The 26,492-nt window shown below is 39.9% G+C and overlaps 1 protein-coding gene and 1 pseudogene across 2 annotated transcripts in view; one reads left to right on the top strand and one right to left on the bottom strand.

Moving 5' to 3' along the window:
* Positions 1–26,492, top strand: part of ADAT2 (adenosine deaminase tRNA specific 2) — a 41,363-nt gene that overhangs the window by 1,047 nt on the left and 13,824 nt on the right. For both annotated transcript variants that reach the window (XM_032593258.1, XM_030316497.2), the window contains exons 2-4: positions 17,982–18,086; positions 21,317–21,467; positions 22,937–23,043. In XM_032593258.1, the coding sequence (XP_032449149.1) occupies positions 17,982–18,086; positions 21,317–21,467; positions 22,937–23,043 (363 nt within the window). The remainder of the gene's footprint in view (positions 1–17,981; positions 18,087–21,316; positions 21,468–22,936; positions 23,044–26,492) is intronic.
* Positions 340–644, bottom strand: LOC115514644 (annotated as a pseudogene).

The raw sequence follows: 26,492 nt of genomic DNA, 5'->3' as shown, positions 1-26,492 counted from the left end.
TACTATTACCCCTGCATTCATTCTCTATTACAACCAATTTTTTTTCTCTAAGCCATGATGTATTACAGCATCTCTCCATTTGTTTCTGTTACTTACATAATGTTCTTTTAAACTTGTTTCTCATACTTTTTTGGAGGTGACTCACAATAAAAAAAGTCTACTTTATATTACAACGCAATAAACTCACACAGAACTATAACTGAAATAAAAGTTTCACAGAACAGTATTTAACCTTCCTATGTACAGTTTTCCTGGTACTTTAATTTCATTGAATTTTTTTTTTTTTTTTTTTCGGGGGTTGCTATTTATGACAAATGTTCCATCTGTGAGCCTCTCCAGTCAGAAGTTCTCTGAAACGATGCTGTTGGCCTTGGCTAGTAGGAGGATGGAGTCATCTGACTCCCCCATCCTGTTAACTGGTCCACAGATAGTGTAGGTTTTAAACTGGCTGTTGAACCTACTTGTCACCTGGTCAACCTCAGCCATGTTCATCTGGATGGGCACATGGTCCTCTTGGGCCAGATGATGCCCTTGCTGGTAGAGCATTTCCATGTCACATCCACATCCACAAATTGGCCGACGTGGTACTGCTGGTCCTGATCCACTGACTTGATTTTAGGACCTATTCTTTGAACACATTTCATAATTTATTTCCTCCATTAAACTTACAAGATACATAGCATTCTGATACTTTGATTATTGTTGACATACACATTTAAAAATTAATTTGTAACTTGTAATATGGATGTTTGTCCTGAACTTCTTTTATGTTACTAATTACTCTAAGTTGGAGACAAGGAGTTTTCACTTGACATCTATGAGAAATAAGCCCACTGACCTGATCAAAGGAAAGAGGCCAAGACTCAGAGCACAGTGAAGCAAGGCTTTAATCAACCAAGCGTGGGTGTCTGATGAACAGGCACATTGGTGACAGTCACAGCAGGCAATTTATCTCCTAGCACACAGGTCCCTCCCCTGATTTCTCATTGGCTGAGTACTACAGAGGTTACAGCCTTTCCCGGAGGTTGCCTATGCCCATGTAAGGCAAAAGGTAGTCTGATTGGGACAAACCTATTCCCTGCAGTGAGGCAGAGACTTTCATTCCCTCCTCCCTTTATTCTATGGCACATGTTCATTGCAAAACCTGTGAAAATAAGTCCACCAGACAGAGACCGGAAGAAGAACCAGGAAGTGAAGTGTCTAAGGGTTTGGGACTCCATTGTAGGGGGGTGGGGGTGGGGGTGAGGGTTGCACATATTTCCAGTAGGTTGTAGACCTATTAGGTTAACTGGACAGCCCAGCTTTTATTTAGTATTTCTGAAAATGAACCATCTCCTTTACTTCTCACAATATCAAAATTTCACTCTTCCCCAAATCATTTCAATAATATCTTAGGCAGCTTCTTACGAGGGAGGATGATAATATATACACAGGAAGCTAAAATATCTTAAAGTAAGCTCTCACCCTTCATAGGTGAGAGCTCTGGAGGGCAGACGATGCCTGAATGCTAGGAACTCAGAATTTGCGGGCCCTTTTGTCTACTTTCATTTGCTTCATGAGCTCTCTTCAAAGTATTTATGTCTGGAGATTTTCCGAGATGCTACCATAGAGGACTGAATGGAGGTTTTCAGAAACAGCAGACTTTAATAAGTCATTGAGCATTCCCACTCCTGTATCCGAGCTGTGTTGGTTTTTTTTTTTTTTTTCATCCTTTCATTTTTTGGGTCTTTATTTTCCTTTAACCTTTAAGTGTCGTTTGTTCATAATATATTGGGACATTTCATTCACATACCTCTGCACTATTCTCTAGACTTCTGGCCTAAACACTTAAGTCCTTTTACTACCTTTTGCTGCCTCCCCCTGGGGTTTCCCTTCCTACTCTATAGAAGGAGATGGATCCAAATAGTTTCCAAGATCTCTCTGGCCTTGACATTTTTGTCTCTTAATTGGATTATAAGTGCTTGGGGATGGGATTGCCTAGTTTACCTATTCCTACACAGGGTCAAGGAGGCCCTTGTGGTTTGGGCCGGTACCTGTTCTTGCAGGCCTTAAACAAAGGGGAAGAAGTGCTTGTCATAAATCTTGTTCTTTGTTCAATCATCCCCTCCCCACTACGGAAACTTCAAATCTTAACTCACTTCGAAGATAGTTGAGGTGATTCAAAGTACACTACGTACTTACGAGAAGCGTTTAAGATGAAACCAGAAATGTATCTAGGGCCAAATCTGTTAAGCTCTGAGGAATTTGAAAGTGCAATATGCTGTATTCATGTAATAGGTAGGATACTAGCATTTTCATAACTTTTGTACATAGTAGACATATTTATATGGCCAATACAGATAGCTAGAATGTCTGGCTCTGACGATCTTGGTCTTACTCTCTTCATGTTTTTGTTTTTTTTTTTTTTTAATTTTTTTTTTCAACGTTTTTTATTTATTTTTGGGACAGAGAGAGACAGAGCATGAATGAGGGAGGGGCAGAGAGAGAGGGAGACACAGAATCGGAAACAGGCTCCAGGCTCCGAGCCATCAGCCCAGAGCCTGACGCGGGGCTCGAACTCACAGACCACGAGATCGTGACCTGGCTGAAGTCGGACGCTTAACCGACTGCGCCACCCAGGCGCCCACTCTCTTCATGTTTAAAGTAAAGTGTTTGCACTAGGAAATTTCTATCCTAGTTTGTGATTTTAATATACCAACATAAGCCTGGGTTATAAAAGAAGGGAAAATGGTTTTGAGAGAGCTTAAAAATGTATTTTTTTAAAAATGTCATCTAAAATTAGTGAGTTTGTACAAAAATCAATACAACCCTACCAGTCTAATCATTACAACATTTTTGGAAGGCAACCTGGCATAATGTAATTAGCAGCCTCAAAAAATAAATGTTCATATCATTTGACCTTGTAATACAGTTGTGTGGCATTTATCTTAAGGAAATAGTTTGGGAGCATAAAAGCAATCCTTGTCATTTCAGGGTTCTATGTAATAGGGAAGACTAGGAAGCATTTAAAACTTCCATTGAAGGGAAATGGTTAAATTGTGGTATATGACTGTGTTGAATAATGTGCTGTTATTGAAACGATTACGAATACTAGGTACAAACATGACATTAACTATCACAGCTACATGTGATATTCAACATTAGGCAAACAGAAATACAAATTATTTTATATTGTATGGGTATGTTTAAAGTTTGGATAGGCATATGTTCAAACCCCAGAGCGGCTACTGACAGCCAACTAACTTTGACAGGTTCTTATCCTTTCAGCCACAGAGGCCTCTTCTATAAAATGGGTATATAGTATCTAGCTCACAGAGTTGTGTAGATTAAAAGAGATCATGTTTGTAAAGCCCTGACATATTATCCTCAATAAATAAAAGTTTTTTTTCATCAAATAAACAAAGCCTAAAGGAGAACACACACAAATAATTAGTTAACATGGTAAAGATATGTTTTTTTGTTTTGCTTTTTTTTTTTGTTGTGTGTGTGTGTTTTTTTTAGACAGAGAGCACAAGTGGGGGTCAGGGGCAGAGGGAGAGAGAGAGAAGATCCCAAGCAGGCTCCAGACTAACTGAGCCACCCAGGCATCCCAAAGATTTGGGTCATTTTAAAGAAATTCAATACTATGCTTTTGTTTATTTATTTTTTATTTACTTTTTTAAAATTTTATTTTATTTTTTTTATTTTTTATTTTTTTTCAACGTTTTATTTATTTTTTTGGGGACAGAGAGAGACAGAGCATGAACGGGGGAGGGGCAGAGAGAGAGGGAGACACAGAATCGGAAACAGGCTCCAGGCTCTGAGCCATCAGCCCAGAGCCTGACGCGGAGCTCGAACTCCTGGACCGCGAGATCGTGACCTGGCTGAAGTCGGACGCTTAACCGACTGCGCCACCCAGGCGCCCCAAAATTTTATTTTTTTAATTTACATCCAAATTAGTTAGCATATAGTGCAACAATGATTTCAGGAGTAGATTCCTTAATGCCCCTTGCCCATTTAGCCCAACCCCCCTCCCACAACCCCTCCAGTAACCCTCTGTTTGTTCTCCATATTTAAGTCTCTTATGTTTTGTCCCCTTCCCTGTTTTTATATCATTTTTGTTTCCCTTCCCTTATGTTCATCTGTTCTGTGTCTTGAAGACCTCATATGAGTGAAGTTGTATATTTGTCTTTCTCTGACTAATTTCGCTTAGCATAATACCCTCCAGTTCTATCCATGTAGTTGCAAATGGCAAGATTTCATTCTTTTTGGTTGCCAAATAATACTCCATTGTATAAATATACCACATCTTCTTTATCTATTCATCCATCGATGGACATTTGGGCTCTTTCCATACTTTGGCTATTGTTGATAGTGCTGCTATAAACATGGGGGTGCATGTGTCCCTTTGAAACAGCACACCTGTATCCCTTGGATAAATGCCTAGTTGTGCAATTGCTGGGTCATAGGGTAGTTCTACTTTTAGTTTTTTGAGGAACCTCCGTACTGTTTTCCAGAGTGGCTGCTCCAGTTTGCCTTCCCACCAGCAGTGCAAAAGAGATCCTCTTTCTCCACATCCTCGCCAACATCTGTTGCCTGGGTTGTTAATGTTAGCCATTCGGACAGGTGTGGGGTGGTATCTCATGGTGGTTTTGGTTTGTATTTCCCTGATGATGAGTGATGTTGAGCATTTTTTCATGTGTCAGTTGGCCATCTGGATGTCTTCTTTGGAGAAGTGTCTATTCATGTCTTTTGCCCATTTCTTCACTGGATTATTTGTTTTTTGGGTGTTGAGTTTGATAAGTTCTTTATAGATCTTGGATACTAACCCTTTATCTGATATGTCACTTGGAAATATCTTCTCCCATTCTGTCGGTTGCCTTTTAGTTTTGCTGATTGTTTCCTTCGCTGTGCAGAAGCTATTTATTTTGATGAGGTCCCAGTAGTTCATTTTTGCTTTTGTTTCCCTTGCCTCCGGAGACGTGTTGAGTAAGAAGTTGCTGCGGCCAAGATCAAAGAGGTCTTTACCTGCTTTCTTCTCGAAGATTTTGATAGCTTCCTGTCTTACGTTGAGGTCTTTCATCCATTTTGAGTTTCTTTTTGTGTCTGGTGTAAGAAAGTGGTTCAGGTTCATTCTTCTGCATGTCGCTGTCCAGTTTTCCCAGCACCACTCGCTGAAGAGACTGTCTGTATTCCACTGGATATTCTTTCCTGCTTTGTCAAAGATTGGTTAGCTTATTACTGTGCTTTGTAAGTTAAAATGTAAAAGTCTAATTGAAGAGATAGCATAAGAAGACTAAAACCAGAAAGGAGCCACTGGTAAATAAATGTTGGTGTTTGTTAGGAGAAGATCTGGAAGACTTGGAATGAAGATGGTTCTTTATACCACCAAAGGGAGAAAACAGAAGAGAAAAATTGATGTGTTTTAATTACATAAATATTAAAAACTTTTGCATGTTAAAAGGACAAGGTAAAAAGTAACAAAGCAAATTCGTAAAGAAATGATTGGGCTTGACAGAAGAGTTGATGGGAGAGTTCGAAAGTAGGAGATGGGATGGATTGAAGATTATGTGAATTAAGTCTATTTTGAACTTGACAGCAAAGCAAATATGTATTTTATCGAAAAACATTTCACCTAAACTCACTTCTGTGGGGTTTTTGGGTTATTCTCGCCACCTTCTCCTTAACCCACCCTTCTCAACTGCTCACTTACTCGCCCTCATTATGGTGGGCTGGGCTATTCCTCATCAATAACGTGATTTCCCCTTTTAAATACTCCCACCACTCATGTTTTTCTCTCTCATTTGCACAGTAATTGGAGACTTTTCACAAAATACACATTACTGTAAGCAAATAGGAAGATAACATTGAGAGGTAGGACATGGAGTAAAGGAGGTAAGTTTGCTGGAACAGGAAAAAGAAACGCTGAAGGAAAGAATGAAAGGCACAGGCCCAGTCACCTGGAGGCCTGAGTGGAGGGAGGGACAGCTCTGTGCAGCTACCCCTGCGGCGGTCGGGCATCCTTCCAGGTGAACGGGACTTGGAACCCCGTTGGGAAACATAGGTTCTCTCTGTATTCTGCCACTGCTTCTTCTCCACTTGGTCTCGAACTCTCTTCTACATGCTTGAAATAGCTACATGGCCACACGTAGAATTCTTCAGAAGATAGTTTTACAGAAAATCTTGGTCACACGGCCCCCTCCATCATTTATTCTCTTGCAGTTTTTTTATCCTTAAACTTTCTATGTCTCACTCTCTTAAGGGTTCCTTCTCCTTCTATCCCTTGAACTAGACCTATTTGGAACCCCAAAAGTGATAAAGTAACTGATTGGTGGTGACTAGAGTAGAAATTTGAAGCTTAATGGCCAGAAACCTGACACCTGGTAGGTGTTCCATAAATATTTGTTGCAGAAATGAATGCATGGAAGAGACTGCCTGGATCCTGGTCCCAGGCTCTCACATGAGCAAATTCCCTAATTAGCCCATGTCTCTGTTTACTCGTCTATAAGATGGAGAGGCTCACTGAATCTGTCTCTGAGTTGTCAACTAAATGTGTTAATACTTATAAAGTGCTTAAAATAGTCCTGGTTCGAAGTAAGTGTTTCAACAAGTTGTAAGCTCTTAGCATTTGCAAGCTCAGAATCAGAACACTTGTTATGTAGATGTAACAGTCTGTTATAATAGTTAGAAGCTAGAAATTTAACCCACAGATAGATCACTCTTCAAGCCACTGGTTTCCATTTCCATCATTCCACCAAAATTGCCTCTGTGTCACCTACCTTTGTCCTTGGTGTGTTTTTTTCTGGGATCTTCCTTAACACCAGACACTCCTGGTTTTCCTCCTGTCTTACTAGGCATTTCTTCTTAATCTCCATCACAAGCTATTTCTAGTTTACTCCACCTTTATTATTACTGTTTTAGCTTCTCCTTTTGAAATAAGTATAGATTCACAGGCAGTTGCAAAAGTATAGGAGGGAGGCTCATGTACCCTTCACCCAGCTTTCCTCAGTGATAACATCTACATACCTTGAGTGCAATATCGAAACAAGGAAAACGACATCGATGCAATCTGCAGAGCATATTCTGATTTCATCAGCTCTGTGTGTACACGTGTAGTTCTGTGCACATTATACCAAGTTTCGTTTTGTTGCCCCGCCACCAGAACTGCTCAGTCACCACTAGGCTCCCTCATGCTACCCTCTATAACCACCATTCCCTCTCAAGCCCTTAAACCCTGGCAGGCACAATCTGTTCTTTGTACCATGATTTTGCATTCAGGAATTTATATATGTGACTATGTAACCTTCTGGGGTTTGGTTGTTTTCATTCAGCATGATTTCCTTGAGGTCCATCCAAGGGTTGAGTGAATCAGTAGTTTATTCCTTATATGGCTGTGTAGTATTCCATGCGATGGATATATCACACGTTTGCTTCACTGTCCATCCTTTGAAGGACATTTGGGTCATTTTCAGTTTTTGCCTATTATGAATAAAACTCCTGTGAACGTTTGTGTCTCTATATGACTACATGTGCTGTATGAACGTAAGTTTCCAGTTACTTGGGAGAATGCCTAAGAGTGCCATTGCGGGGTCATATGTTAGCTGCAGGTTTTGCTTTTTTTTTTTTTTTTTTTTTTTAATTTTTTTTTTCAACGTTTATTTATTTTTGGAACAGAGAGAGACAGAGCATGAACGGGGGAGGGACAGAGAGAGAGGGAGACACAGAATCGGAAACAGGCTCCAGGCTCCGAGCCATCAGCCCAGAGCCCGACACGGGGCTCGAACTCACAGACTGTGAGATCGTGACCTGGCTGAAGTCGGACGCTCAACTGACTGCGCCACCCAGGCGCCCCTGCTTTTTAAGAAAGTGCCAAACTAGTTTCCAGAGTGGCTGTACCATTTTACAGTCCTACCAGCAGTCTATAAGTGATCCTGTTCCTCCTCAGATTTGCCAGCATTTTGTGTTTTTACTTTTTATTTTAGCCAGCCTGATAGGTGGGTAGTGATAACTCATTGTGGTTATGATTTACATCTCCCTAATGGCTAATGATAGGAGTATCTTTTCATGTGCTTATTTGCAATCTGTATGCCCTCTTTGGTGAAGTGTCTGTTGATGATTTTTGCTCATTCTCTAGTGGGATTTTGTTTGAATTTCTTTTTTCTTTTTCTTTCTTTCTTTTTTTTTTTACCATTGAACTTTGAGAGTTCTTTATATATTCTTGATAATAGACCTTTGTTGGATATGTGGTTTGCAAATATTTTCTTCCAGTTTTAGCCTGTCTTTTCTTCTTAACAGAGTGTATTAGTTTCCTGTGGCTTCTGTAACAAAGTACTGCAAACTTGGTAACTTAGAACACCACAAGTTTATTCTCTTAGAGTTCTGGACTCCAGGTGTTGGTTTTAAATTCATTTCATCGGGCTAAAACCACAATGTGTCAGCAGGGCTCTGTGCCCTCTGGAGGCTCTAGAGAAGAATATGTTTCTTACCTTTTCCAGCTTTTGGAGCAACATTCCTTGCTTGGTTCATGGCCCCTTTGTCCGTCCGTCCATCTTCAAAGCCAACAGTGTAAATCTTTCTGCCTAATTCTTGTAAGGACACTTGTGATTGCATTTAGAGCCACCTGAATAATCCAAAATAATTTCCCTATCAAGGTCTTCAACAGATGTTTGTTAGATGATTAAATGATTTCTCTCTCATGTGTACCTGAGGTTATGTGTACTCCTAATCCTTTTTTTTTTTTTTAAGTTTTTATTTTAAGTAATCTCTGCACTCGACATCAGGCTTGAACTCACGACCCTGAGATCAAGAGTCTCATGTTCTTCTGACTGAGCCAGCGAGGAGCCTTGTAATCTTATTTTTTCTTTTTTAAAAAATGTTTATTTATTTTTTTAATGTTTAATTATTTAGTTTGAGAGAGAGAGGGAGCGTGAGTGGGGGGAGGGGAGAGAGGGGGAAGAGAGAGAATCCCAAACAGACTCTGTGTTGTCAGCACAGAGCCCAGATGTGGGGCTCCATCCTGGGAACCTCTGAGAACCGTGAGATCATGACCTGAGCCGAAATCAAGAATCAGATGCTCAACCAGCTGAGCCTCGGAGGTGCCCCCTACCCCCAATCTTACTTTAAATAACATTCTTTGCGTGCTGATTGCCTTAACTGCATGGGTACTCAGGATCTCCATCTTCCCTAGCTGTCAGTCCTCCCCTGGCTTTCCTTTCCCTGGTAGCCAATGGTGCATTTGTATATTTATTTGTATATATTCACCAAACCTTGGAACTCTTCAGACTTTAAAACTTTGCATAAACTGGGCATGCTTTAACCATTGTTACAGAACTAGACAGAACCAGCCCGTGGGTGGTTCATGACACAGTTCTGAAGAATGCAGTCTTCCTGCTTCAAACACTGTGCCCTTACATCTATGCAGGCCCTGGCTCTATCCCACCACCCTGAAGGAGGAAGGAGAGGTACAGTTTCCTACCCCTGTGGGCCTCTCCTTTCACCTTTATTGACCCAATGAAAAGGTAAGGGTCAGTTGAGCATGGTTGAAGTGTCTAAGGAACCCATATTGGCATTATGATGGGAAGTTATTGCTACTCTAAATTAAGCAGAGCCCAGAATAGGGGGGTAGTGCAGGAGATAGAACATTGCTGTCTTAAAGCAATGTCTTCAACTTTGCACCACATATCCCTTATGCTGTGTGTGAATACCTTCACTTAATTGGTAATCTAGTCTTCCAAGGTGTCTTCAGACCTGCCAAAATAAATGCCATGCCTTTTTAGAAACAGCCATACTTGGATTTTCTTGACTGCAGTACATGGAAATGCTTGTACTCTAGGTTCAAGGGTTTCTAGGTTCAAGGGTTCTGTTCTTCCTCTGTTCTCTCTCAGCGGCAGGATCAGGGAGTACTCAGATATGACTTGCTTGCTTCTGCTCTCTGTCCAAAAAAGTACTCTTTAACTGCCTTGGGCCCCAACCGGTTCAATCAGTGACAGGAAAAAAAAAAAAAAAAAAAAAAAGCCTGTGATGGGGCAGACTTTGTGAATATAACCATTGGTTTGCCGTTTCCAGCATGATGGTGGTGGAAATATTCTTAAGCTTATTTTTCTAATTTATGTTTTTCAATTGAGGTGTACCTTATGTACGATAAAATGCACAGGCCTTAAATGCATTGTCTATTCTGTTTTGACTGATGCAAACATCTGTGTAACCCACACCCTTTTCAAGATAGTTTTGAACACCCTGGGAAAGTTCCTTGTGTCCCTTTCCAATCAGTCTACACATGCCCTCCTGTGCAGAAATTGCTCTCACTGGTGTTTAGTTTTGTCTGTTCTAGTACTAAACCTGAAGGGAATCAGACAGCATGTATGCTTCTTTTACTCAGTGAATCTGAGATTCACCCATGTTGTTGTGTGTATCCCTAGCATTTTGTTTTCATTGGTCAATAGTATTCCATAGTGTTATTATGGAACAGTTTGTTTATCCATTCTTTTGTTGAAGGACACCTGTGCTGTTTCAAGGTTTGGGTAGTATGAATCAAGCTATTATGAACATTCTTTTTTAAAATTTTTTATTTTTTAAAATTTACATCCAAATTAGTTAGCATATAGTGAAACAATGATTTCAGGAATAGATTCCTTGATGCCCCTTACCCATTTAGCCCATCCCCCCTCCCACAACCCCTCCAGCAACCCTCAGTTTGTTCTCCATATTTATGAGTCTGTTCTGTTTTGTCCCCCTTCCTGTTTTTATATTATTTTTGTTTCCCTTCCCTTATGTTCATCTGTTTTGTCTCTTAAAGTCCTCATACGAGTGAAGTCATATGATTTTTGTCTTTCTCTGACTGACTAAATTCACTTAGCATAATACCCTCCAGTTCCATCCACGTAGTTGCAAATGCCAAGATTTCGTTATTTTTGATGGCGGAGTAATACTCCATTATATATATATATATAATGTATATAAAACAGTATGGAGGTTCCCCAAAAAACGAAAAATAGAACTACCCTACCACCCAGCAATTGCACTACTAGGCATTTATCCAAGGGATACAGGTGTGCTGTTTTGAAGGGGCACATGCACCCCCGTTTATAGCAGCACTATCAACAATAGCCAAAGTATGGAAAGAGCCCAAATGTCCATCGATGGATGAATGGATAAAGAAAATATGATATATATATATATATATATATATATATATATATATATATATCTTCTCCCATTCTGTGGGTTGCCTTTTAGTTTTGCTGATTGTTTCCTTCGCTGTGTAGAAGGTTTTTATTTTGATGAGGTCCCAGTAGTTCATTTTTGCTTTTGTTTCCCTTGCCTCAGGAGACGTGTTGAGTAAGAAGTTGCTGCGGCCAAGATCAAAGAGGTTTTTACCTGCTTTCTTCTCGAGGATTTTGATGGCTTTCTGTCTTACATTGAGGTCTTTCATCCATTTTGAGTTTATTTTTATGTCTGGTCTAAGAAAGTGGTCCAGGTTCATTCTTCTGCATGTGGCTGTCCAGTTTTCCCAGCACCACTTGCTGAAGAGACTGTCTTTATTCCATTGGATATTCTTTCCTGCTTTGTCAAAGACTAGTTGGCCATATATTCGTGGGTCCATTTCCGGGTTCTCTATTCTGTTCCATTGATCTGAGTGTCTGTTCTTGTGCCAGTACCATACTGTCTTGATGATTACAGCTTTGTAATACAGCTTGGAGTCCGGGATTGTGATGTCTCCTGCTTTGGTTTTCTTTTTCAGGATTGCTTTGGCTATTCAGGGTCTTTTCTGGTTCCATACAAATTTAGGATTGTTTGTTCTAGCTCTGTGAAGAATGCTGGTGTTACTTTGATAGGGATTGCGTTGAATATGTAGATTGCTTTGGGTAGTATCAACATTTTAACAATATTTGTTCTTCCAATCCATGAGCATGAAATGTTTTTCCATTTTTTTTTGTATCTTGTTCAATTTCTTTCATAAACTTTCTGTAGTTTTCAGTGCATAGATTTTTCACCTCTTTGGTTAGGTTTATTCCTAGGTATTTTATGGTTTTTTTTGTGCAACTGTAAATGGGATCGATTCCTTGATTTCTCTTTCTGTCGCTTCATTGTTGGTGTATAGGAATGCAACTGATTTCTGTGTGTTGATTTTATATCCTGCAACTTTGGTGAATTCATGGATTGGTTCTAGCAGTTTTTTTGTGGAATCTTTTGGGTTTTCCATATAGAGTATTGTGTCATCTGCGAAGAGTGAAGGTTTGACCTCCTCCTGGCTGATTTGGATGCCTTTTATTTCTTTGAGTTGTCTGATTGCAGAGGCTAAGACTTCCAATACTATGTTGAATAATAGTGGCGAGAGTGGACATCCCTGTCTTGTTCCTGACCTTAGGGGGAAAGCTCTCAGTTTTTCCCCATTGAGGATGATATTAGCGTTGGGTTGTTCACATATGGCTTTTATGATCTCGAGGTATGATCCTTCTATCCCTACTTTCTTGGGGGTTTTTATCAAAAAAGGATGCTGTATTTTGTCAAATGCTTTCTCTGCATCTATTGAGAGGATCATATGGTTCTTGTCCTTTCTTTTATTGATGTGATGAATCGTGTTAATTGTTTTGCAGATATTGAACCAGCACTGCATACCACGTATAAATCCCACTTGGTCATGGTGAATAATTTTTTTAATGTATTGTTGGATCCGGTTGGCTAATATCTTGTTGAGGATATTTGCATCCATGTTCATCAGGGAAATTGGTCTATAGTTCTCCTTTTTAGTGGGGTCTCTGTCTGGTTTTGGAATCAAGGTAATGCTGGCTTCATAGAAAGAGTTTGGAAGTTTTCCTTCCACTTCTATTTTTTGGAACAGTTTCAAGAGAATAGGTGCGAACTCTTCCTTACATGTTTGGTAGAATTCCCCTGGAAAGCCATCTGGCCCTGGACTCTTGTTTTTTGGCAGATTACTCATTTGATTTCCTTACTGGTTATGGGTCTGTTCAAATTTTCTATATCTTCCTGTTTCAGTTTTGGTAGTGTATATGTTTCTAGGAATTTGTCCATTTCTTCCAGATTACCATTTTATTGGTATATAATGGGTCTTAATATTCTCTTATTATTGTTTTTATTTCTGTTGTGTTGGTTGTGATCTCTCCTCTTTCATTCTTGATTTTATTTATTTGGGTCCTTTCCTTTTTCTTTTTGATCAAACTGGCTAGTGGTTTATCAATTTTGTTAATTCTTTCAAAGAACCAGCTTCTGGTTTCATTGATCTGTTCTACTGGTTTCTTTTTTTTTCTTTTTTTTTTTTTTTTGGTTTCAATAGCATTAATTTCTGCTCTAATCTTTATTATTTCCTGTCTTCTTCTGTTTTTGGGTTTTATTTGCTGTTCTTTTTCCAGCTCTTTAAGGTGTAAGGTTAGGTTGTGTATCTGAGACCTTTCTTCTTCTTTAGGAAAGCCTGGATTGCTATATACTTTCCTCTTATGACCGCCTTTGCTATGTCCCAGAGGTTTTGGGTTGTGGTGTTATCATTTTCATTGACTTCCTTATACGTTTTAATTTCCTCTTTAACTGCTTGGTTAGCCCATTCATTCTTTAGTAGAATGTTCTTCAGTCTCCAAGAATTTGTTACCTTTCCAAATTTTTTCTTGTGGTTGATTTCGAGTTTCATAGCGTTGTGGTCTGAAAATATGCACGGTATGATCTCGATCTTTTTGTACTTACTTAGGGCTGATTTGTGTCCCAGGATATGATCTTTTCTGGAGAACATTCCATGTGCACTGGAGAAGAATGTATAATCTGCTGCTTTAGCATGAAATGTTGTGAATATATCTGTTAAGTCCATCTGGTCCAGTGTGTCATTCAAAGCCATTGTTTCCTTGTTGATTTTTTGATTAGATGATCTGTCCATTGCTGTGAGTGGGGTGTTGAAGTCTCCTACTATTATAGTATTACTGTTGATGAGTTTCTTTATGTTTGTCATTAATTGATTTGTATATTTGGGTTCTCCCACATTTGGCGCATAAATGTTTACAATTGTTAGGTCTTCTTGGTCTATGGATCCCTTGATTATGATATAATGCCCTTCTGCATCCCTTGATACAGTCTTTATTTTTAAAGTCTAGATTGTCTGATAAAAGTATGGCTACTCTGGTTTTCTTTTGTTGACGATTCGCATGATAGATGGTTCTCCATCCCCTTATTTTCAATCTGAAGGTGTCTTTATGTCTAAAGTGGGTCTCTTGGAAACAGTGTATAAATGGATCTTGTTGTCTTATCCATTCTGTTACCCTATGTCTTTTGATTGGAGCATTGAGTCCATTGACGTTTAGAGTGAGTACTGAAAGATATGAATTTATTGCCATTATGATGCTTGTGAAATTGGAATTTCTGGTGATGTTCTCCGGTCCTTTCTAATCTTTTGTTGCTTTTGGTATTTGTTTGTTTGTTTATTTATTCATTTATATTTTCATCTCTTCTCCCCTCAGAAAGTCCCCCTTAAAATTTCTTGCAGGGCTGGTTTAGTGGTCACAAACTCCTTTAATTTTTATTTGTCTGGGAAACCTTTCATCTTTCCTTCTATTTTGACAGCCTTGCTGGATAAAGAATTCTTGGCTGCATGTTTTTCTGATTGAACACACTGAATATATCCCGCCACTCCCTTCTGGCCTGCCAAGTTTCTGTGGATAAGTCTGCTGCAAACCTGATCTGTCTTCCCTTGTAGGTTAGGGACTTTTTTTCCCTTGCTGCTTTCATGATTCTCTCCTTGCCTGAGTATTCTGTGAATTTGAGTATGATATGCCTTGTTGATGGTCGGTTTTTGTTGAACCTAATGTGGGTCCTCTGTGCTTCCTGAATTTTGATATCTGTGTCTTTCCCCAGGTTAGGAAAGTTTTCTGCTATCATTTGCTCACATAACCCCTCTATCCCTGTTTCTCTCTCTTCCTTTTCTGGGACCCCTATGATTCTGATGTTGTTCCTTTTTAATGAGTCACTGATTTCTCTAATTCTTAAATCGTGCTCTTTTGCCTTAATCTCCCTCTGTTTTTCTGCTTCATTATTCTCTATAAGTTTGTCCTCTATATCGCTGATTCTCTGTTCTGCCTCGTCCATCCTTGCTGCTGCTGCTGCATCCATCCGTGATTGCAGCTCAGTTATAGCATTTTTAATTTCATTCTGGCTATTTTTTACTTCTTTTATCTCTGCAGAAAGGGATTCTAATGTATTTTTGACTCCTGCTAGTATTCTTATTATCATGATTCTAGATTCTGATTCAGACATCTTGCTTGTATCTGTGGTGGTTAAATCCCTGGCTGTCGTTTCTTCGTGCTCTTTTTTGGGGGGTGAATTCCTTTGTTTTGTCATTTTGAAGGGAGAAAAGAAATTAATGAGGTAGAAAAATTGAAATAAAAAAATTAAAATTAAATAAATATTGAAATTAAAAATTAAAAACACACACGCAAAAATCGAATAGAGATGCTAGATCCTAGGTGTGTTTTGGTTGGGGTTTGAAAGTGGTTTGACAGATAGAGAAAAAAAGAGGGGGAAGGAAATTGTTTGAGAATTTGAAAAAAATAAATACACTGAAGTAGACTAAAATGAGATGATGGGGGTAAAGTAGAATTTGAAAAAATATACACAAAAGTAAAGAATGTAGTAGAAAAAAATTAAAGAAAAATATTTTTAATAAAAATTAAAAGTAATTATGAATTTTTTCATTTTCTGTATTTAAGAAAAAAGAAAAGAGATGAAAAAGAGAAAAAAGATAAAAAAAAGAAAAAAAGTCGTTTGAAAATTTGAAAAAGTGAATACACTGTAGTAGGCCAAAATAAAGTGATGGAAGTAAAATAGAATTTGAAAAAACTTACCTAACAGCAAAAAATATAGTAATAAAAATTAAATAAAAATATTTTTAATAGAAATTGAAAGTAAAAATGAAGTTTTTCTCTTTCTGTATTCAAGAAAAAGAAAAGAATTGTAAAAGAGAAAAACGAAAAAAAAAGAAAGAAAATTGAATAGATGAACCTGCTCACAGATTGAAGTAGGACTAAAATTGCTTCGTTTGCCCCTAGAAGCCAATGTAGCTCTTTATAGTCCATAAATTAAGTAGGCAGTGAGACTTGTGTTCTTGAAGAGTGATGTTGGCCCAGTTGAGTGGGGCTTAGTGTAACAGCTCCGCTCTCCACTAGATGGCGCTGCTAGCCTACTGGGGTGGATTGTTGCGAGGCTGGTAGGTGCATATGTGCATGCGCGGGAGCAGTGAAAATGGCGCCACCAGCTACCCAGTCTGTTCTCCCGGATCAGCAATCGCGCACCCGTCCTCCGTCTTCAGCTCTCGTCCACTCCCCAGTTCTTCACTCTCTGTGACCAGGCCCCAGGTGGCATCTCTCTCCCAAGCCTTGTCTCAGATGCGGCCATTTTCCCTGGCCCCCTACTTCTGAGGGATTGAGGCTTTGACCTGTTCCGCCCTGCTGCAGGAGGGTCTCACCGAACAATGGCCAAATGAGCAATGGCCGAATATCGGCTGTACACAGGTACACCCAGTGGACCCTGTTGTTGCCAGTGCCCCGAGACTGCAGCCAGGTGCCAGCCCATCCCAGAAGATGTTTGCGAGACTGTGTAGCAGCAGCATCTCAGGGATTAATGGAAAATCACAACACACATCTGGCACCAGGATTCACCCTTAACAACCTTGCCCCAGCACCAGTGAATGTGGCCACCTTCTGGGGTCTTCTGGGACCAGGTGGCTTCAACAGTCTCTACCAAATGTCCTTCCAGCAGTGGAACTGCTTTTCCCCGTGTGGCCTGAGAACCTCCCGGATCCCACTTGTTCCTGGGGATTCGCCCTTCCCACCAGAGCACTGCCATGTATGGAGCTGCGGAGTTGCAGCCTTTGCGCTCCCCTTGTTACAGTCTTAATGGAATTTAAACCCTCTCCTTTCTCCTTTCTCCCTTTTTAGTTTAGTCCCTGCGGCTGTTTCCAGTTTTCCACTTTCTCTCCAGCTGCTTTTGGGGAAGGGTGATTTTCCCATATTCTCCCCCCCTCCCCTGTCTCTGTCCTCTCTCTGCCCACAAAAGCAGTTCCCTACCTTTCAGGTTTTCTTGCTCCCCAAGTTCAGCTCTCCACGCCGCGTACCTGCTGAATTCTGTGGTTCAGGTTGTGCAGACTGTTGTGTTAATCCTCCAATCAGGTTTCTAGGTGTGTAGGATGGTTCAGTGTTGATCTGATTGTATTTCATGGATGCAAGACACACAGAAAGCTTCCATGCTGTTGTCCTGCCATCTTGGCTCCTCCTGAGCATTCTTTTACAAGGGTTTTTTTTTTTTTTTTTTTTTTGGACATATATTCCTTTCTCTTAAATAAATACTTAGGAGTGGAATTTGTTCATAGGCTGTATGCATGTTTACTTTTTAAAGAAATTTCCATAGTGTTCTCCAAAGTGGTCGTGCCATTTTAACACAAAGCACTCTTAGGCTTTTCTTGTGTTGAAACAGAAATTGTGAGCACAGAGAGGCATCCAGTCTGGTTACTTTTATGCTATTAGAACTCAAGAGGATATTTTCTGTACTATTTAGAGAAACAAAATTAAGCAAGTAGAATTTTAACAAGAAATGGATGTTATTATTTACATGTTATTCTTTCCCTTTGCAAACATATATATATATATGTACACACACACACACACACACACACACACACACACACACATGATCTCTGAAAAGTTGCAGAGACCCTGCCAGTTTAAGAACAAGAGTCAATGATAGTCTTTTGCTCACTTCTGCTTCCAATGAGAAGGAAAAACCAGGGGGCTCAGAACCTGTAAAGGGAGTTTGTTCTTGAGTCTCCTTTAATATGGAAAGAATGGAGAACAAAGGCAGTAAGTACTGAACTGAATTTGAGGAGAGGGAGAACTCTGTGGTATTTCTTTGTTCAGTGCTTATACGTGTGTGTTCACGTTGCATCTATTTCTTTCCTATAGTCTTTTCAAGTATTGAGCATTACATCTTAAATTTTCCACTTTGTCTTTTAGGCCAAAGAAGCCCTAGAAAATACTGAAGTTCCCGTTGGCTGTCTCATGGTCTACAACAATGAAGTTGTGGGGAAGGGACGAAATGAAGTTAATCAAACCAAAAACGTATGTCAATTGAATAGTATAATTGCAAACATCCAGGTAAAGGTAGGAGTGCCCTGAACTTCATCACAGTTGTTGAGAAGATGGGTCTGTGTAGAGACTTGTAGGTATCAATGGAAGGGTAGTTTCTCTTAACATTTCTTTTTTTGAATGCCTTTTTTTTCTGATTATGAAAGTAATACATGTTGGTTTTTTAAAATTTGGAAAATTCAGAAAAACTTAATGGAGCGGTAGAATCTTTGCAGTTAATTTTCTATGTCATGGAGTTTTACTTTAACACTTGAGTGAAACTCAAGAGGGGGTTTTATTACATTGGAGCTTCAATACTAAAGAAATGACTCTAATCTCCATCTTAAGCAAATCTAATATATAGAAATTCCACTTTACAAAACATATCAATTTAACTCATATCACATTTTTTAGTACCTTGAAATAATGTATTCCTCCTGGTAAATTAAACAATCACCTTCAGTTTCTATCTTTGGAGGTATAAAAGGACTGTATAAAGGAAACTGTGTATTAGAGAATTCATGGGATAAAGTCTACCACCTGCTGTCTCTAAACCTACATGTACACTTTAATAGCTTGTGTGCCTTTATATTATTGTGCTTAGGTTGAGGAGTTCATGAATTGAGGCAATACTTCTTGATATCACAACAGTGGGTCATAATTTTATGATTAAAACAAAAAAAAAATTTAAATGTTTTTATTTATTTTTGAGACAGAGAGAGACAGAGCCTGAGCAGATGAGTGGCAGAGAGAGAGAGGGAGATACAGAATCTGAAGCAGGCTCCAGGCTCTGAGCTGTCAGCACAGAGCCTGATGCGGGGCTCGAACTCACGGACTGTGAGATCATGACCTGAGCTGAAGTTGGACACTTAACCGACTGAGCCACCCAGGCGCCCCTGTCATAATTTTATGACGACAAGAAGTACTAGCTGGACTCATGGACAGGTTATGACCATAACATCACTCACACAGACTTTGATCTTATTATTTGATCTTGGGAGTTAGAGAACAAGCTGATGTTGGTAATGGTGCTGTGGGAAATTTAAAGTTTATCCATCATATCTATAAAAAAAAAAATAAAACAAAAAAGAGCACATGCAAACTAGGAACCCAGATTCATCAAAGCAATTATTATGTGGCTATCAAAACATTTGTGAGAGAAGTAATAAGCATAATATAGCAATTAGTGAATATACAGATACTTGTCTGGGAGTAGAATTCTGTATTTTAAATGATTGTCCTATCTCCCTAATTACATTTTGTGGTTCAGTATGGTATCTTTACATGAGAACTTTGAATGCCCTAACATCATCCATCTATCCCTCCGATGACCTGGGTTTCTTCCGTATCTTGAAATTAGCCTGCATTTATCTTGGTATTCGATGTCCTATAGAAGATTACCCTATAAAGCAGCATAGAAAAACTCTTGACCCCCAATGAGGAGACCCGAGTCCTGCTTTTGGCTCTGATACTACCACCACGCCTTTCACTGCCATCACCTCTTCCAGCGGTGTGTTTTCTACTTGTCCTGACTTAGCTTCTGGCTCCGCACACTAACAGAGAGGTTGATTGCAGTGATTCAGTTTAATGGTTACTTACAGAGAATTCTGGGGAGACTTGATTCAGTAATTCTGAATTTGATTAAAAAAATTTTTTTTAATGTTTATTTATTTTTGACAGAGAGAGAGACAGAGCATGAGTGGGGGAGGGGCAGAGAGAGAGGGAGACACAGAATCCGAAGCAGGCTCCAGGCTCTGAGCTGTCAGCACAGAGCCCGACGCAGGGCTCGAACTCACAAACCGTGAGATCGTGACCTGAGCCGAAGTCAGGCGCTCAACCAACTGAGCCACCCAGGCACCCCTGAATTTGATTTTTGAAAAAGCACTGGAGTTGGGGAAACTTTTTAAGCTCCCCAGTTAGGTCTGGTATGCAGACAGGTTTGGGAACTGTTCTCTAAAGTACCTTACAGCTCTGAGTTCATAATTCTGGACCAGCATAGCTTCCACCTGCCTCCAGCTTCCACGGCACCTTGGGCCACTGTGCCACCATTTTCCACACCCTACTCTGTGTCACAGGTTATCAACTGTTTGCCTCACCAGATTTTATACTTGTTGAGGACAGACTCTTTAACCTCACATAGGATTTAGCACAATGACTTGTTCTTAGCAATCAGCGTAAGTTTATTGACAAGTGTGATCATCTTGAATGTTATTAATAACTACTGCATAGCAGAGTACATATATAGCCTGCAACATCTGCTTCATGTAATTCAGTGTTTTATGAGGTTTACATGCCAGCATACATTGTTTTACACATGGTGGACCCAAGGCTTAGAGAAGTTATGTAACTTGCCCAAGGCCACATAATGAGTGAGGCCACAGTCAGGATTCAGAGTTAAGTGTGGGTATTTCCAAATGCTGTGTGATTTCCCCTGCATACTCCTACCACCCATGAGGTATCCAAGACTCATACCAAATCTCTGGTTTTCTCTAGAGTCTGCCAGAATATTAAATCTCATCCCAAAGAAAATAGAAGTGATGACATTCCAGTAAACTAAATATGGATTCGCTTAGAGTTAGGTGAGGGATGGCCTTGAAAATATCTGAAATTGGAGCACATGCTTGTGAAGACTTCAGGCTTCCCCTAGAGTATTCACAAACCCTGGACTCTTTTTTTGTTTTGTTTTGTTTTGTTTTGAGACGTCTATTCTCCGTGGCATTTATTTTTTTTTTTTTAATTTTTTTTTTCAATGTTTATTTATTTTTGGGACAGAGAGAGACAGAGCATGAACGGGGGAGGGGCAGAGAGAGAGGGAGACACAGAATCGGAAACAGGCTCCAGGCTCTGAGCCATCAGCCCAGAGCCTGACGCGGGGCTCGAACTCACGGACCGCGAGATCGTGACCTGGCTGAAGTCGGACGCTTAACCGACTGCGCCACCCAGGCGCCCCTCTCCGTGGCATTTAATTGAAAGAGCGTCCCCTGAAGTTCTTAAGTACTTAAATAAAAATAGAGCATAAATCACATGGCATCTCAGATTCGCTGTCTTGCGTTGGTGAAGCTATGGTACTTGAACCGGGGAATACATTGTCAACTGCTAAGAGTGTCCCTGAAACCCTTACTCATTAAAACATTGGCAGAAACGTTAGGCCCATTTTGGGTACTTATTTTTGAGTGTTTGTAAAACACAGTTACGTGTTGATGCAAGCACCTCTCTTTTTCCAGGCTACTCGACATGCAGAAATGGTGGCCATCGATCAGGCCCTGGACTGGTGCCACCAAAGTGGCAAGAGTCCTTCTGAAGTATTTGAACACACCGTGCTGTATGTCACTGTGGAGCCGTGTATTATGTGTGCAGCTGCTCTCCGCCTGATGAGTATCCTTTGACTTTGTGAGTTCATGTCTTGGGCCCTTCCTATAAACTTGAAAATGGCCGGACACATAACCTGCTTTCTAATATGTGAAAGCAGACTTATGAAACAAGTTATAAAATATTGTGCCCCTTGGCCAAAAAATATTTAGGAAAGATTTTTAAATAACAAAATTACTTCATTTTATGTCAATAGACATAAAACTGTTAACCAAATGAACTAGAGAGAGAAACTAAGAGCTAACAAACTGCTGTGGGAGGATAAATCACAAATTAAAGTAGATTATAAAACTGTGCAGAGAAAGATCTGAAGAATATGCACCTTTGGATAATAGATTATAGGTGATTTAAATTTTTTCTTTCTGTTTATATGTTTTTGTTTCTTTTTGCCATGAGTACCTGTTACAATGTATGAAAAGTATTAAGTCAGAGTAAATACCAGGTTAAAAAACACATCACTTATGATACTATAATTATAAATAAATGGGGAATGAAAAACTCTTTGAATTGTGTCTTTCATAGTAAGCAACACAAATACTGAGTGTAGCAAGTTTGTCTCTAAGATCTTTAAAATATTATTTGCTAGTTCAAAAACTTAATTTCATACATGCACATTTTTATGTACTTATTTTGCTATGTATGTGTGAAAAAATTCATCACTTTAAAAATAACAGAGGGTTTTGAGTATGATAACATGTATGTACAGTCTTTACTTTGTAAAAGGGGAGTTAGAGTCCCCTTACTTACTTAGCCCCCACTTACTAGAGTCCCCTTACTTAGCCCCTCTCCCCAAGCTGCCTTATGGCGCGGCTCAGCCTTAGTCTGTTTTATATTGGGGCACATGTTGCATTTTATTTGGGGAAAGAATAGGGAACAATCCCATTTTTATGTATTTATTTATTTTTATTATTTAAAAAAATTTTGAACATTTATTAATTTTTGAGAGACAGAGAGAGCAGAGCATGAGTGGGGGAGGGGCAGAGAGAGAGGGAGACACAGAATCCGAAGCAGGCTCCAGGCTCCGAGCTGTCAGCACAGAGCCCGATGTGGGGCCGGAACACACGGAGTGTGAGATCATGACCTGAGCCGAAGTCGGATGCTCAACTGACTGAGCCACCCAGGTGCCACCAACAATCCTATTTTTAAAAGGTGCAAATCCCTGGATTAAATTCCTACTTCCTTTCTGGCTCCAGTTCCCTAATGATTCACAGAAAGTAGGTTACAAACTGTGAATATTTAGTAACCATGTATTCGGTTTTTATTATTTGCAGTTGTGAGATGTTAGTTTCTAAATCCTTTAGACCTCTTTCTTTTGTGTAACTGGATTGTCTGATTTTTAAGACTAAGCCTACACTTGACTTTTTAAAAGTAGCCTGAACTTCCCTCTCCCGGCTGGCTGGTATAAACCTACCCTGGTCTTGTCACTGTACACACTTGAACTGCACATTGGCTTCGGGACCTTAATTCTTTCCCATAAATTCCGCTGGTGGTATACGGCTGTCAGAACGAACGATTTGGTGGTTGTGGCTCCGTTCTAAATATTGCCTCTGCTGATTTACCAAATACTGGGAGACCATTTCAGGTAATATGACCTGCTAATGTTTCCTCTTTCTTTCTCATTCCTTTGATTTCTGTAAGGGCTTGGGAATTGTTCAAGTGTGGTCAGTATACCAAAGAGCCATGCTAGGACCAGGCAGACTCTGGGACCACTAGTCAAGTTCATTTATGCCTCAGTATAAGATGACAGGTAATCATTTCCAGGTAAGTGCTTGGCTCTCTTAATTAACAGAACCTTTCCAGAAGGAAAGTCCCCAACCTTCCATGGTGTCTCTCCTGACAGTCTTTACCAACACCTTCAGGGATGTTTGGAGACGTGGTCACTGTTGGCATTTTCACTCAGTGCGTGTCCCCAGCTCTGTGCTGTACTGAGTTTAGGAGAAGCTTGGACTCTGTCAGTAACAGTACTGCTATTTACAGTGCACACACAATATTTTTGCACTTAGCCAATCATTTTGCTTTATCACTATGTACTATTTTTGGTGTGTAGCAATTAAACCTGTGTTTTCGTTATTTGTTCCCCCTGCCTTTTCAGTACTGAAATTTCCCCCAGGCCCTAGGATCCACATTGTTTTTGTTTTCCCTTAAAAATTCTACTTTCCCTTTAATCTTGCCACCTCTCCCCAAGTTTTTATGTTTAAGGCTATGAGCAGTGGGAATTTGTATTTCCGAGTTTGGCCTGTAGATACATACCGTTTTTCATAAACCGGTGTGATGTTTTTTTTTTTTTCTCCAAAGTTAATCCTGAAATATGTTTTAAAATGAAAAGTATTTAACAAAGGCTTGACATGGTGGGCAGTTAACTTCAAAGACCTCAGATATTCTTACAAGACCTCAGATATTCTTAGGAGAATACCAAGTACCTATGAAGGGCTAAATTTGGCTGAATCCCACTGAGAACAAGTTTTGGAAAACATTCTATTTTGAGTTTTTCCAGCTGAACATTAGCTTTCCTAGCGACTTCTGTATATTTGAGAATAGATAACTTTTAACATCACATCGGAAAAGAAATTATAATCGAACAACAGAGAATAGATAATATGATCAGCTTGACCGTTAAAAAAATCTTCAGGGTGCCTGGGTGGCTCAGTTTCGGCTCAGGTCATGACCTCACGACCCGTGAGTTCAAGCCCCGCATGGGGTGAGCTCGAGTCCCACTTCGGGGGATCTCGTGCCTTGCTTTGGGGGAGCACAGGCCCCACTTCGGGTGAGCATGAGCACAGCTTCTCTCTCTCTCTCTCTCTCTCTGCCCTCGCTCACTTGCATCCTCTCTCTCTCTCTCTCTCTCTCTCTCTCTCAAATAAATAAATAAAATAAAAAATAATGTGCAAAGTGATTTGATTTTTCCCAATCGCTTCTGTTAGTAGCTCAGATTTTATTTACATAACTCTTTGCAAGTAAATTGCTGACCCTGTACTTCATTTATGAAAAAGATCTAAAGAGTTTCTCAAAGCTCCTGGGCAGAACAAGGATGAGCCCTTGGATATCAGACATAGGTAGAAAATTTCTCTCCAACACGTCAGTGACGCTGAGTGCCCAAACAGTCCTCTCTTACACGTCTCTGCACAGAGTTGATCTCTCTGAACCAAAGAATAAGATCATAGTGTGTGTACTTGGACTAATTGGTCCCAGTGAAAGGAGTGACCAGTATTTGAAGCCGTATCTCCAGGTCTGATTCCAAATTATGTTGTTTTTGTTTTTAAGTGTTTGAAATTCTAAAGAAACATTGACACCCTAGGCTTCTGGATCCTGTGTTTTCTTCCTTTATTTGGTTGGTTCAGGTAGGGGGGCTGGTGTGGGAGGTGGGATACTGTTTTTGTATTGCAGAATCATTGATCCTTTAATGCTATATTATAAGCTGAATTAAGCTCATAGAGGAGACCTACAGAACTATTCTTTTCAGAGAAGATAGTGATTGTTTATAATACGTACCTGCTCCATTTTTAAAAGTTTATTTTAATAAGAATGTGTGCTTTTTATTAAAGTCACAATTTGTTGCTATAATGAATATTTGAAAATATTGTCTTGGTATCTTAGAGTGATGCAATTTCCTTCTCCATCTGTAACTCAGTGAGTCTCATCCCAGACTGCATATTGTAGAGCTTTTTAAGTGTGCCTGTGGGAGGTCCCTGCCCCAGACCAACTGTATAAGGTGAGAGAGTGGAGGAGGTGGAATATTAGTATTTTCTTAAGAGAGTTCCCAGTCGATTCCACTGAGCAGCCAAGGTGGAGGACCACTGCTTTGACCTCACAGGAGGGGAGAGTGCTCTGTGCTTGTTTGGTGCTCATGAGAACATGAGGAGAGGTGGGAGCTCTGAGGAGCACAAACAGTGTAGCGTGAGGAGAATGGGACTGACCCACCATGGTTAGAATGGTCTGAGAAGGTTGTGAGAACAGAGAAGCCAAAGGAGGAGAGAGCTCTAAAAAGAAGCGACAATGCTCAGTAGTCTCCGCCATTGCAGAGAGTTGAGGACAATGGAAAGGAAACCAGTGTTTTGGTCAGTAGGGGCCCTTGGGAGATCTGGGAGCACAAGCCAGCCTGGATGAGATTGAAGAGGAAATGAGAGCCACACAAGTGACGGCCAGGAGTCTGTGGGAGCAGCAGGGTAGTCGGTCTCAGGGAGCAGCAGGGTAGTAGCAGGGTAGTAGCTTGCTTGAGGGGCAGGGTCAAAGGAAGGTTATTGGGATATTTTTCCCCCCAGCTTTACTGAGATGTAATTGACATATAACATTGTGCAAAGTTTAAGGTGTACAGTGAGATGATTTGTTAGACGTATAGATTGTGAAATGTTTACCACAATAAAGTTAGTTAACACACCATTCACCTCACATAGTTACCATTTTGTTGTTATGGTCAGAACATTTAAGCTCTATTCTCTTCACAGCTTTTAAGTACACAATACAGTGTTGTTAACTGTAGTCACTGTGCTGTTCCTTAGATCCTCACCTTATAGAACTTACCTTATAGTTGAAAGTTTGTCCCCTTTGCACTGTCTCTTCATTCTCCACAACCCCCACCCCTCCACCCCTGGCAACTACCATTCTACTCTTTGCTTCTATAATTAGAATGTTCTCTCTCTCTCTGTCTGTATATATATGTGTGTGTGTGTGTGTGTGTGTATACACGCACATATATAATATATAATAAATTTATAATATGTATATTTTAATACATATGCAATAGAATATTATTCAGCCGTAAAAAAGAAGGAAATCCTGCCATTTAGGACAACATGAATGGACCTTGAGGGCATTATGCCAAGTGAAAGAAATCAAACAGAGAAAGACAAATACTATATGATCTTTTTTTTTTTAAGTTTATTTATTTATTTTGAGAGAGAGAGGGTGTGTGTGTACAAGTAGGAGGGGCAGAGAGAGAGGGAGAGAGGGAATCCCACGCAGGCTCTATATTGTCTGCACAGAGCCCAATGAGGGGCTTGAATTCACGAACCATGAGATCATGACCTGAGACAA

This window comes from Lynx canadensis, chromosome B2 (assembly GCF_007474595.2).
Source record: "Lynx canadensis isolate LIC74 chromosome B2, mLynCan4.pri.v2, whole genome shotgun sequence".
NCBI classification, from domain to species: domain Eukaryota; kingdom Metazoa; phylum Chordata; class Mammalia; order Carnivora; family Felidae; genus Lynx; species Lynx canadensis.
The sequence above is the reverse complement of the archived record's forward strand: the minus strand, read 5'-3'. Positions and strand labels throughout refer to the sequence as shown.